The sequence below is a fragment of the Thamnophis sirtalis genome, unplaced genomic scaffold (assembly GCF_051295495.1).
Source record: "Thamnophis sirtalis isolate CommonGarterSnake01/CBP01778 unplaced genomic scaffold, rThaSir2_p1.2 scaffold_6, whole genome shotgun sequence".
Classification (NCBI taxonomy): Eukaryota; Metazoa; Chordata; class Lepidosauria; order Squamata; family Natricidae; genus Thamnophis; species Thamnophis sirtalis.
The window spans coordinates 97,876,958-97,891,815 of NW_028261386.1; the positions used below are offsets into that span (position 1 = coordinate 97,876,958).

The 14,858-nt window shown below is 37.9% G+C and overlaps 1 protein-coding gene across 2 annotated transcripts in view; it reads right to left on the reverse strand.

The window, feature by feature from the left end:
• RNF217 (ring finger protein 217) overlaps nucleotides 1-14,546 on the reverse strand; it is a 48,279-nt gene extending 33,733 nt beyond the window's left edge. For both annotated transcript variants that reach the window (XM_014065339.2, XM_014065340.2), the window contains exon 1: nucleotides 13,732-14,546. In XM_014065339.2, coding sequence (XP_013920814.2) covers nucleotides 13,732-14,352 — 621 coding nt within the window. In that variant the 5' untranslated portion in view covers nucleotides 14,353-14,546. The remainder of the gene's footprint in view (nucleotides 1-13,731) is intronic.
• Nucleotides 14,547-14,858: the final 312 nt, after the last annotated feature.

Genomic DNA, 14,858 nt, shown 5'->3' on the forward strand with positions numbered 1-14,858 from the left:
TTGTATAAGGGGTGCTATGACTTAGCAGTTAAAGACGCTGAGCTTGTGGCTAAAAAGCTGACAGCCGAATGCGGTGCAATAGGGTGAGCTCCCATTATTTGCCTCAGCTTCTGCCTACTTAGCAGTTCAAAAGCATGCAAACGAGAATAGATCAATAGGTACCACTTTGGTGGGAAGTTAACACATTCTGTGTGCTTATAGTCATGCTGACCATACGACCACAGAATGGTCTTCAGACAATGCTGGCTCCTTTGGCTAAGAAATGGAGATGAGCACCCCGCCCTCCCCAAGTCAGATGTGACTGGACAGGGAAAACTTTTGACATTACCTTTTGTACTGTATATTTTATCCTAGCACCAGTCACTAATTTGTGGAGCAGGGCTTTCAAACTCCTGCCCTGCGAGCCGGATGCGTCACGTTCCGGCCACACCCACACCCAGTTTAGTGAAGGGGAAAAAAGTTCCTTGTATGACATGAGTTTGACCCCCTTGTAACCTTGTACCTCGAGTGTAACCCAGCATGGCAATCAAAGCCGAGAGAAGACTTCAAACTTGAGAAGTTGCACATCATTGATTTAGTGACTGAACCAGAAATGTTGCCTTTTGGGAGTCCATGTCTTTTACTAAACTTCAAGCAGTAAGATGATATTGAACATCTCTCTACCCTTGATCTAAAAAGTAAGCAGAGACATTCTTTTGTTCTAAAAGTAGTAATAGTTATTCCTCAAATATACCAGCCCAAATCCATTCAAGATCTGAAGGTAGAAATCAATTCTATAAGTTGGACTTGAGAATAATATCAACAAGGACACAATATTCCACATTTTGAGGAATATTCTCATCTAAAATTATGTTTTCTAACCGTGTACCCTCCACGTCTTAAGACTACAAACTGTGCTGAGTATAATGGGAATTGAATAACAGTACAGCAACACAATGTGAAGAAAAACTTCTCTAAATGAACTTGCATTACTTATCAAATCCCTTGTGCTAAAATTCCATGCAGAAATGTAGATAAGACATAAAACAACAATCATGCTATCATCTTTTTTTTCTGTTGGAGTAGTTGAATTTCTTTGGAAGTTCTGATCCAATTCCAGAATTGCTTAGTTTCAACAGCCTCAATGGATTATTTCAGAAAAATGTTTCATGACCAACAAAAAATATTGGTAATATTTTAATTTCTGAATTTGCTGTAATTCCTGAACATTAAAAAAATCCACGGAGGGTAAATGATTGGCAATATTATCATTATATGTTACTTTTTTATTGTCAAGAAGCAGTCAGCCCCTCAATGTTAGTTGCTGGAATATTAACTGGAAGATACTATAGGGTTCTTATTTTGCTTTGACTTAGTATCTGGTTGTTCACAGCTATTTTCATAGTTAGGCCGTTCACTTGATTAGAGTTTACCAACTTTGTATTATTATTATTGTACACAGCAATGTGAAATTAAAGCTGCCAATTCTTTAGCAGAAGATGGCCTTCATATACATCAAGTTCCTGCCAAAAACCTAGGATAGCAATGTATCAGCATAGTAAATCCAAGCAGTGTGGTTTTGTAATTGGCAGATGAAAATTGTGTTATTGTGCAGATTTTCTAAGTGCTATCTAAGTTTTTTTTTTGTTATGACACCCAGTGTGAACCACTGAGACCACCATGGCTGGTTTATGCAATAATCTTCCAACTTCAGATCTTGATACCTTGTGATCTTCTCCTATCCCCTGGTATTGTCATATCAGTTATCCACATTTCATTCTTTTCAACCACAATTAAATCTGGTATGCTATGAACCACAGTTTTCTTCTTGATAGTTGGCCTAATGTTAATTTTGGTGTTATTCTCTGCTCATCTGGGTATTGTATTGCTGATAAAGAGGCATTCTGGGATTTTTGTTCCCTTTTTGGCTTCTTTTACTATGAACGGAAATGATTTCTTGATCGTCACATTTCAATAGAGACTGTGAATTCAGAGGTCAAACTGTTCATACATGCAATTTTAATACAAGAATAAATTATTTGAAGACTAAAGTAAAGTTCAAAAGTACCATGATGTAGTATATGAAATAATACCATATGGAGGCTTTACTTACATACTGCATAATTATTATAAGTATCTACTTGGTATTTCAGAAGCAAAAAATAATTGCTTCAAAAACAGGAACCAGAAGCAAATAGAGTGAGACACTAATAAGAGATTAATTTCTCACATCCCTGATATCCACTATTTATTGTCTATAAAGCTGAGTTTAGATACAACTATCTATATATTATTTAAAAGCAAGTATCCTGCTAAACATTTGCAATGAAATATCTGCCCTGCAATATTTAGAGCACTATGTATGTCAGCATACCAAAATGTGTTGAAAATTCAGTATTTAGATACATTCATTTAAAATCTGGGGTATATAGCTCTTTGGGCTAAGGATCATACTAATCTTGGAATGGGGTCATGGGGACACAAACCAATAATAGGCTGAAGATTTAAAAATGTTATTTAATTTAGAATTAAAATTAAATATAGATTTAACTTAATATAATCATAGGGATATTCCGGATGCATTTTATTCTCATTTTTTAAAATCTCATTTTTAAAATGTAGTTTGGCAACAACTTTTGGAAGGGCTTTAGGGGCCACACCCAACCTTTTAGAACCCATATAGAGCCCTAGATATGTCATAACATGTATTTTAGCATTTACAGAGGAATGTATCAGGTTCCACAGCTAGAATTGCCAGGTAATCAGTCAAATGGGAGTGATGAATAATAACACTAATTTAATATTAATACAGTAATCTAATAATTTTGACATACAAGTATGGTAACAGTAAATTATTGCTAGTCCCTACCTACACACACACACAAACATATGTGCATGTGTGCGCATACGCGCGCACACACAGACACACTGTAAGCCAGACAAGAAACACAGCTAGATGTACTAATTCTACTTTATTGTGAGGCTACATTGACAGAATCTTCCAAGTACACCACTTTTAACCATTTGAACAATTAAGGGGTGGGTTTCCTTCCTTACTTTCTGTGGCTATTAACCCACTTGGGGTGTGTGTGTGGAGTTCTGCCTCTCTTATCTGATCATTTCCTAGGCAGCATCTCTTCTCCTTTTCCCCCCAAGGTCATCTACTCATTCCATTACAGCTACAGAAATCAATGAGTATGTAGATACATTAAAGCAGCAGTCATCAATAAAGCATGCTTTATTATGCTGGAGTTGCAATTCCCACATAACATGGCAACCCTAAGACAATTGGAAGGTGATAGCTTGGGGAAGGTTGCAATAGTATCAACTGTATTTAAAATTTGAGTGCAAGGTAAATTAATTCAATGATCAGTATATAAATCAGTGGTAAGAGACAGTGAGTCACCACAGTCTGAATGTTCCCCTTTCTGGGATTCCCTGGTGTCTAGTTTATCAAGAAGCAAAACATCCTTTCAGTTAAAGTAGTTCTTGCAGGTGCAACTGACAACAAAATTCCTTTTTGCTGTAACAATTTTATTATTTTCTCCTTAGAAAATTTGTTTCCATGGAATGTGTCTAAATCCAAAATCAAAATAGCAACTTTGATTTCTTTCTTTTCTTTTCAAGACAATTTAACATTGAATTGGAAACTGATTTTGAAACACAGAAAATATATCTTCCAATCTTATCATCTATTCCTTCAAAGTATATAAATATCTACAGATAATGTGTATGTTATTTTATTTAGCACAAATGAATATTTCTCATTTATTACATTTTCATAGCTTAAAGCCTTAAAGAACCCAACTTTGGAATAGTACCACTTTCCTGAAATTTAATTAAAATTCTATCTGCTTCCAAGCTTGAGACATAAAAACCTAATACTGTTTATCATACTATAAATTAACGTGAAAGTAGAATCTGTAATCTTTAATTCAATTTTGTAAAGAACTTCCCCTCCCACATTTTTATCTCAAGACATGAAATATTCTGCAGCATACTGAGTAACTTTTACAAAATTTCTTCATCTAAAAAAACATTTTAATACAGAAATTGAAATCACAGAATATTCATCTAACATGAAACATTCTCACTTCTGTAGAACTTCCAAAGGGAGATTTAAGGAACACATATTGTATCATTTCAGTAACTGGAACTTATTTGGCAAAAAGTTAACACACTGAGATTTAAATCCAAGCAAGCTATTTCTGAATTAATATGTGAAGCAAACTCCATTTCAGGTGCCTTATTACTTTGGGGACATAACCACAATCATCCTTGGATTAAAGACTTGAAAGAATGAACTGGTTTCCTCAAGACAACCTATTCTGCATGACATGAAATGGCTGAAAATAATTAGATAAATAATTTATTTTTACTGAGTTCTTATAGGAAAAGGAAAAATGTTATTACGTGACTGACTGTCTTTGATATCTAAGCAACTTGACAAGTCCTATATTAAAAGCACCTGAAGAGAAATGAAGTAGGGGAGGTAATAGGCAATGATAACTGAGTGCTTGGAACCTTCCCCAAACAAACAAATCACACAATAATATTGGAAAGTATTATTTTTAAACAGAACTAAATTAACTGAATCAAATTTCAGAAGTAGGAGCAATTTAATACATTTTGAATCAAACTGCCCTTATTGATGAAAAGCCATACCTATAAGGAAACAAACAAACAACTATTATAACTACCCATTATCCCTTGGTTTTGCCTTGTAGCAATTGTATTAAATGATAAAGATTTAAAGAACACTTGGTTTCTTACTTTTATTGGATTTGTGACAGTTTAGGATTCTGATCGTAGAGTTCCTACTCAGCATAAAAAGTTACAAAGGAAGAAAACAATACAACATATAATTTTATAGTAAGACTGGGAGTTAGGAATAAAATACAACCAACTAATCATAATTAACTACTTTATAGCTGAAGTGAAAATACAATCAGTTTAACTGGCAATGTCTTAATAGACCTCCTAAAATGCCAAAAGGAAAGATGTTATTTGAAGAAAAGGCTATATCACAGGAGGGAGCTACCACTTGTTCCCTAGAAGGAGCAGTATATCTTAGAAGAACTTCCAACTTATAAGTCAAGTCAATACAGTAGAGACCAACCCAGTCCAGAACTATTGTGGCAAACTGCTCTGGAGTTGAATGGGTTACAAGCCCAGAACCATACCATCCCGAAGGGGTTAAGACTCAATCTATCGCTGTCTTTCCAGACCCAAGCAAGTATCTGCACAGATTTCATTGGCATTATCATATGTACTGAAAACACCTAAGCCCATGCTTAGAAGGATGACTTCATTCCATAACAGTGAAGCCTATAACTTTCTCTACATCACCATCAACTGGACCCTGTTGGAATCATGGTGGAACAGTGCCTCCCATTCCAAATCCTTGATGGCAAGTCAGAAGGATTCCATAATTGACAGTACTGAACGGCAATAAGAGAGATCAAAAAGCATTAGGAGCATCATATTTCTCCTATATGGTTACCCATAATGCAAACTATGTCACAATGTACTGTGCCTGAAATCTGACTAAATTGAGACTGATTCCTCCAGGGCTTTCTAAAAGGCAGCCCCATGACTTTCTTAACAACCATCCCTAAAACGGAAGGTTGAAACCATAAGTTTCCAGAATGTAATGCAATAGAAGCACCTATTGCTTCCTTCAGGGAGGATGGCCACTACCTCTACTTAGCAATGCATTTATCACCAGCTCAATATATGTTCCTAGCACCTCCCCAGAGACTTACACCAACTAGAAAGGGAAAAATCCAGACTACATGCGTAAAGTCAATGCTGAGTCCACCTTGTCCAGTTCCTTGGCTATTACAGAATCAAACTCCTCATAGATAACCTATTAAGAATTAGTCTCAGATACTTCCTCTGAATTTGCCCAGTTGACATCTAACTTCAAGCAGACCCAAATGATTTTGTCCTAAGAAATTGACCACAATGGCCTTCCAGACCATTCTTAATGCATATCCTTTTCAGCAACCAGTTAAATATCTCAGTGGAAATGTCATTATAGTTTCAGAAAACTCTTCAAGTGATTCTGGAAACCGCATATTGCCACTGGATTATTTTAGATAATGAACTTCCAACTTTTCTTGTACCTGCATTAAATTACAAGTTTCCAACCACAACATTTTATCTATATAGCATAATAGACCATAAGTGGTGTGGTTGGCAAGCTAAATATCTCTTTTTAAAATTAGGGTAACCCACCAAGTACAATCATGGCTTAACGCGCCTCTTCTTTTTCATTTAATGCCAGCAATGTCTTTAAAATGGCATCCGCTGTGTTATTGAATCAAATAAGAAACAGCAAACAAGGAAAAAATGACTATTAAAAATCCCTTTCAAAATCGGCCTTGGTCCAACCCATTTTGGAATGTGGTAATTATAGTGATGTTGGAAGTTTTGCAATAAACCCTTCATAGCCTGAAACTGTCCAGCTGTGATGGATTACAAATCTCAGAATTATCAGTCAACAGTACCCAGGAGCAGAGCAGTTTGGGAACACTGGTGTATACTAGAGTCACTTCTAGGTGAGATGGGCAGCATATAAATTTCATAACTAGATAAATAAAATACCAAGAATACTGTTTAACAAAACAGCAATTGGTCAAACTAGTATGTATGGTAGAAAGAAGAGTAATATTTGTGGTGAAGCCTTCCCTCTCTCTTGCATTGAGCAAAGCCTATATTCAACCAGCAGAAAAAGTTACAAGTTACATTGAAAAATGTGACTTATGACAATTTTTCACAGTTGCAACCTTTGCAGCATCTTCATGATCATGTGATCAAAATTCAGATGCTCAGCATCTGATCATATTTATGACCGTTGCTGCATCCCAAGATCATGTGATCACCTTTTGCAACCTTCTCACAAGCAGAATCAGTGGAGAAGCCAGATTTATTTAAGAACCGAGATACTTATTTATCAACTGCAGTGATTTGCTTAAGAACTGTGACAAGAAATGTCATAAAATGGGGCAAAATGTACTTAACAAATGCCTCACTTAACAACAGAAATGTTGGGCTCAATTGTGGTTGTAAGTTGAGGACTACCTGTATTACATTTGAATCTTCAAACCTGAATTCCCTCAATCCAGTAAGAGCCTGCTATAAAAAACTGGTTAATTATCACTAAAAAGAACATGATAGCTAACACTATGGTAGTTACTTCAATAGCACTGCTTCTGAAGAAATCTCAAACATTTCATTTAAAATTGCACCACATATAAATCATTCTAAGAAAGAATCAAACATAAAAACAGCAAGGTTAGGGCGTATATCAAACACTAAAGTTCATGTTAGGGTGCATTTGGTCTCTAACCTGTTTCCCTGAAAATAAGACCTCCCCGGATAATAAGCCCAATTGGGCTTTTGAGCTCATGCGCTGAAATAAACCTTTCCCTGAAAATAAGCCCTTCCTGAAAATATTGCAACACAGCAGCAGCCATGAGGTGACCATGCTCCCCTTAAAAATAATAAGCCCTCCCCCAAAATAAGGCCAAGTGCTTATTTCGGGGGGAGGGGTCACGGTATATTCTATCTGGCTTGAAGTAGGTCCAGTTTGACTGAAAGATCATGATTCCAAAAAAGCATAGCTTCTGTATAAGAAGGCAATTCCTCAGATTCAACATAATAAATTGCAACTCAAAATTGCTGGAAAATCAATTTAAAAAGCCTAGGCAGTCCCTATAATGCAAAATATTTTGAGCTGAGCCATCACAGCATGCTCTGAACAGTATATTGAATGCAAGGCATCATTACTCTATATAGAAAACATATGGGCATACCCAGGAGTGTGTTTTCCATAGAGTACATGCATATCAAGCATTCAACAGCATTCACAGATCTAGTATTACCAGTCTTATAGGGAAGGAAGACTTGTGCAGCAAAAGGGCTCAGGAATTATTGGAATTGATCTTATAAAATGCTGTGTAAATGCAGTGAAGTCCCTTAACACTTCATAGCATACATATTAATTAATATTTGGGGACTATTAATGCACACATTTAAATAACTGATTGATGCCCTAAAGTTTGCTTGGTTAATTTTGCCAGTTATTGTTCTTGCCTTAAAATAGCACACCAAAATAAAAACTAGTTAAATTTATATGCTATATATTTATATGCTCTTAGGGTAGTTTACATATTGATAAAACATTTAGAAACAAAGAAGCAACAGAAAGCAACAGAAAGCAACACAAAAACAACAGCAATTCATGTAATACCCAAGGTAATTCACAGAGTTATCTTGATCCAATGATTTAAAGAACTATAATCCATAACTTGATAAGAGAAATAAAGTAAAGTACAGCAAGAAAACACTTCATATACTGCATATGGCTGGAAATTAAAAAGGCTAATATAGTGTCAGATACATTTTTGTCATCACCTGAGCCCTATACATAAACAATTTAATTAAAAAAACCCATTAAAGTTCAGTTGATGATTGGCTAGAAAAACTCTACTGAATATGTGACTCAGCTTACTCAAAATGATGCCTATTTTTGCCTGCTGACTCCACAGGCTTCTATCTCCAGCTGCTCATTATTTGTCTGACATTACTGTAGTGTAATACTATTCTTTCAGCTCATTAACAGCATGCAGTATACAGTGTTTAATAAATTTAAATCTGAATACATTCTCTTTTAAAGTTCAGTAATGATATTCTTTGCACCTATATATATCATATAATGAAGCAAACATAATACATTACATGGAATTTTATAACAAATAATTCAAATTTTAATATAGCGAGAATACTCTGGACAGATTTGTTGTTATTCCAGCCTAGTGGAATTATGATAAAACATTTGAATTCTTTAATATACATACATGTAGTCCTTGACTTACAACAGTTTGTTTAGTGACCGTTCAATGTTACAACAGCACTGAAAAAAGTGTCTTATGGCCATTTTTCACAGTTATGACCTTTACAGTATCTCCATGTTCATGTGATCAAAATTCAAATGCTTGGCAGCTGATTCATATTTATAACATTGCAGTGTCCCACGGTCATATGATCCCATTTCTGATGAGCAAAGTAAATGTGGATGCCCTATTCACTTTACAACCGGGTTACTAACTTATCAACTGCAGTGATTCACTTAACAACTGTGGCAAGAAAGGTTATAAAATGGGGCAAAACTCATTTAACAAATGTTTCATTTAACCACAGAAATTTTGGGCTCAATTGAGGTCATAAATCGAGGACTATCTGTAGGTAAACCTATTATTATTAAACAAACGGTGTGCACAAAACACAGAAATGTTTCTGGTGACACAGTCATTTGTCAGCAGCCGAATAGAAAAGGGAATCTTTTTGCTTAGAATCTTACAAAATTTGATTAAAGAGTAAAACAGTTTGAAAATGTTTGCCAAAGATAGAGTTGGACATTTCGCCCCATCACTTGACATAATCCTGAAGACTGAAGCAGCTTTAGAATTATTTCTAGCTGAGATTTAAGTATGTTCTATTCTTCTCACCAGAAACATCTAAAGAAAAAATGAAGAATATTCTTGCCATAATATCCATTCCTTGTTCAGCCACTATATAAGGCATACTAGGGTCAATTCATTGTAGGCACAATGTAGGTTCAAATGTTAAGATTAAGCTGTGGTTTGTTCAACTATATTTTGTTGAAACAAAAATACAATTGCTTTAGACACATGGTCTTAAGCCTCTCAAACACAATAAAGCTGGATGCACATAAAATGCTATATCCAAAGCAAACAAATACAATTACAGCTTTTTATGATGTCTCATTTTCTTATTGTGTATTATTGCCTTGTATAATCCAGTTATTTCCTATTATTTGGTTGAAGACAGCACATGACCAACCCATGTTTTGAAGTATACTGCTTATATAATGTTATCATGCAAAATATTTCCTATTTCCTGGCCAAGCTATGCTGAGGGAGCTGCTGCAATTTTGTGTATCAAAAATAAGTCAAGAACCAATCACTTTATATATACAGTTTTATCCAACCTAATCTAGCATGCATTTGTATGGTGTGTTCTACAGAAAACAACAAAGCCAGGACTTGGGCTACGCACAATGCACATCACATTTTTCATTTTTTTTAAAAAAAACTTTTTGTTTAATTATTTAGTATATTTACCCATTAAACAAACATTGCATGGTGAGGACCTATGACCCCAATTGTCCAAAACAATATGCATTACTGTGGGTCATTATGACCTTGATTCGGTGTTTCTAGTATTCAAAAATACTTCAAGCCCCAACCCCATTCCAGAGTCTTCAAGTGATGAATTCAGATACACCCTCTCAAAAGATTGTCTCTGAGTTTAAGTACCTTAAAAATAATTGTTTGTCACTTCTGATGCAAAAAAATGCAATCCTATTCAGTTCAATTTATTATTATTGGAGTAGAGACCTAACATTAAGATTTGGAGTGACTGAAAGCTCGAGACTTAGCTAAAATCAACATCTGCATACATAGTTCTACAAGGTGGTATGATCTTTAATTGATATTCATCAGTAACTGATATCCTCTTTCCCCAATTAGTATTTTAAACATTTTATTGTGTTTGCTGGGTTATGGGCAAACACACTCTGTACTTTCTAGACTAGAGCAAAGAAAGTCACAAATAATAAACAATGTAACACTGACCTATTCAAAGAGATGTTGTAACGTGGAAGGAATAAATATGAAGCTTTTGGAACATTTACTGTCATGTTATATACTATTTTTAATTTTCCTTCAACATGCGAACTTATGAAGTGCCAGCATAGTAAACATAGAACTAAATTATATAAGTATACAATAACTAATTTTTGTCCATTGTGTACAAAAAAAGTAAGTTCCTTTTTATAATTCAGGTGTTATGTGTATGTTTAAAATTAAAATCAAACACAAAAAGGGTTTTCAAGATAAATCTTGGTCAGCAGCTTGGAATAATGTCACTAGTGTCTCAAAATTGCCCAGAGTTCCCTCAACCTCTGAGGGAATTAGGAAACAAAAATTACTGGGAAATTTTATAGAATAAAATGAGGAAGTGTGCCTATCAGTAGACACTACCAGCAAGTCAACATTCCACCTATCCTGAAAGACCTGAATTTTCTATCAAGTAAAAAATAAACTTTTTCAAAAGAGCATCAAGACAAGCAACAAAACAAAACAAAAACAAAAACATTAGTACCAAAACTGGGCATAGGATTTTATTTTTACTAGAACAAGAGTGCAAAGCCTCATATAAATGTAAAATATTAAATAACCTCTTGTCCAATTTCCCAATGACTCAGTTTAAATATACCATAAAAATTTAGACATATAGGCAACAGCTTTTTTGTCAGACATATAGATAAAACTGCTGCAGTCTCTCAGATTCTTTGATGTAAATATGGAGACGGAATTCAACTTCTTTATAGACTGTTAGATCCTTTAACCACATCACTCTTTCATAGCTTGCTCCTACGTCACAGGGCTGTTAATATATAGGAAATTATTTTCTCTTACCCTCTTTTCTTTCTGTATTTGGTCTGAAGATTCTTTTATTTCTGATAATTGTAATCTGTTCTAGTAGTATTTTCAGATGAATGGAAAATATAAGAGCTTTAAATACATTGATACATATAGAAAATAACAAAATAGAAATAGATGATCACTTTGGTCTTTAAACATTATTTATGAATATCTTCAACTGACCTTGATGAATAACAGCTATTCTACAGCATAAAAAGAATATCTTGCTTAAATACATATCCAAGCTGTTCGCCTGATTAAAATTGATTAAAAGTTTTAAATGAGAAAGTCAGTTAATTACCTGATTCACCTCCCCTGCTAAGTCACAGTTTATTAACTAAACTACAATTACCTGGGTTCACAAAATTAATTCATAATGTGATTTGTGTAATCTATGTAATACATTTGCAAAACATAGCTTATGGTTTAGCAGAATGTATGAATCTAACTAAGAAAACTATAGTTAGAACAATCCTTGGCTTAGAGTAGGTATGAACTCTGCTAATCTTCTTTGTAAAAATTATGATGATATCATCAAATATGAGATAAAGAAAAAAATGCATGTCAGCAACATGTTGATAAGAACACTTTTTGATAAGTAAACTAGCATTATAGAGGACACAAACCTAATGCTGCTAATTTTACTAATATCTTTCACCCATACACCATTTTTTCTTAACTAACCTGAAAACTGTTTCTTAAAAACTGAAAAGCCTTTTCAACTTCTATAACATTCAAGTTTTTTCTCTCTCTTTACAGAGGAATAAGTCCATTTATGTCTCTTTTTTTCCTTTCCCCGCACTGATTTTAACTCTAAAAGAAATGCAAAAATTGAACTCTGGTGAAGAGAGTTTTGGCAGAGAAAAAAAAATCAAAACACGAAGTGTAGCTAACATTAAAGAAAAAAAAATGCAGACGTGTGCGTTTGTGCGTCCCATAGGAGGAGCTGCAGTTATATGATTTGCAACAGAACTCAATCATTAGAGCAGCAATGGATTGTTAATATTGAGGGAAAAGGAAAATTATGCCATTTCCTACAGCACTGAGTAATGTAAAAAGTATCCTTCAAGTTGAGCTTGATTCTCAATTACTACTGTGACTACACATGGTTAATTTTCCCCACAACAACATGGAAGAATTTGACATTAGGATGTTTCCACTTCCATCTCCCCCCCCCACTTTCTATTTATTCTATCCATGTGGTTTCTCAACCTCTTCTTCATCATGGACCTCCTTTAAATACCTTTTGTAGCCACAGACCATGGCCCTCCAAGGCTTAACTCAAGATTTAAATCATAACATTTCTTCGCAGACCCCCAGTGAGGACATCGTGCCCCTCTTCCCAGGGTTTCACAGACCACATGTTGAGAACCACTATTCTATTCAATATCTCCCATCCATACTCTAACCTGATCTGTTTCAACCTAAAGTAAGTTCAAATTCGGGAAAGGCTGCATTATCTTCTCATTGCACTGCCCTCAATGGCTTCTATGACCGATAAACAACCAGCCCATTCCAATCACCTTCCCCCCCCCCACACACACACCAGGAGCAGGAAGTTTCAAGGAAAGCATGACATTTGTGTCTTTTAAAAACAAGGTGTCCCCCCCCTCTGCTCCCCTTACAAGTTTTGCTTAGTGGACCAAAGAGAAATGAGAGGAGAAAGGAAGAACAGGAAATTCAGGGATGCAGGATACAGAACAGGAAGTGTATGTGTTGGGGGGGGGGGGTTACCGATACAAAAGGTGTTGCTAAACCTTGTGGAGGATAACAAAAAAATAATTTAGGCGTTCAACTCAGGAAGAACGTGTTGTTAAAACGAGGGACGTTCCACATACGGTCACGTATGAAATAGGAAAAAACGACGGTGGGAATCTAAGGGATAGAAGAAGATTAAGCCAGGTTTTCCCCGACTTCCTTACTGGCAGCTCCGTCCCCTAAAACATCGGGGACGGGTGGAGAGTAGATTTTCGCGGATTTGGGAGGGAAACATTCTGCACATGTCCCGAGCGCTATAATCCCCGCACGGATTTTACCGACGCCCGCAGGAGACGGAAGGACGGGCAACTCGGGATCGCCCTAAGGAGGCAAACAAGGGAGGCAGCCTCCCGGCGAAGACCACCCGCCCGAGGGCCTGTTGGGAGGGGGAGACATCATCGCCCCCCCTCCCCGAGCCGTTCCGGGGAAAGGGGAGAGAAGGGCAGGTCAAGGACAACTGCGCCAAAGCTGTACCCACTTGGGAGCTGAGATAGCGCTTGAGGCACGCTTCGCAGACTGGCTTCTTGCAACACGGCAGCGGCTTCAGGGGCTTCTCCTCCAGACAGACGCGGCAAGAAAGCACCAAGAGGGTCCCGAAGTCCCCGGAGATCAGCCCGGAGAAAGATTCGGGCAGAAGATACAGGTCGACCTCGACGTTGCCGGAAGGGGTCCCCTTTCCTCCAACTCCCACTGCGCTCGGCTGGGAGGGCGGCGGCGGCGAGACGGCGGGCGGGGGGTCTTCTTGTCGGCCCTCTTCTCCTGGAGTTGGAGGAAGAGGAGGAGAAGGAAGAGGCGGTGGGCCGTCGCGGGACTGCTCGCTCTCCGCACGGGAGACGGGCCTCAAAGGAAGCCGGCAGCTGTTGCTACTTGGTGCTTCCGAGTGTGGACCCTCCTCCAAGGGAGCCCCGCCGCCGTCGCCGGCTTCCTGGCCTGGCGGTTCAGTCGGCGGCGGTCCAGCATCGTCCTCTTGCTGTGGCCTTGGTGTCCTTCCACTGACTGTGGGCAGCGGAGGTTGGGTCTCCGTGCCCGAGAGACGCGGCTCGGGGGCAGCTCCGTCTGGCTCCGGCGGAGAGCTGGCCGTGCTAAGGCGCTCCCCCATGCCCGCCGCCCCTGCAGCCACCCTGGCTGAGGCTGCTTCCCATCCAGTTCCCAAGCCGGGACTGGCCTTCGCACCCTAACCGCGATTCCTTCCAGAGGTGACCGTCGGGAGCCCCTGGGCAAAAGGAAGCCAGGAGGGGCAGCAGCCACTTCGCAGCTCTCCGCGCCGAGGGCCCGACGCCCCAACGCGGCACCGCCTCCTCCTACTCGGCTTGCCGAGTTCAAAGAGGAGTAGCTCCGCCCCCGCGCCGCGCGCGCACGACACACCGCCTCGTATTACCTACCTTCCTCTTTTGCGGGATTGTATCCAGCTCGCTGACGCCTCTACCATTTCTCTCCCCCCCCCTCCTCACTTCGACGTTTCCAAATCCAGTGGTCGTAATGCCACCTTTCTCTTACTTAGATGGTGTATGAATAGAACATGCCGAGATTTCTTTCTTTTCTCCGCCCCCCCCCCCGAAAGGGATTGTTTTTAAAAGAGCTTTGGAGCCTCCCTGAACTCGCCTC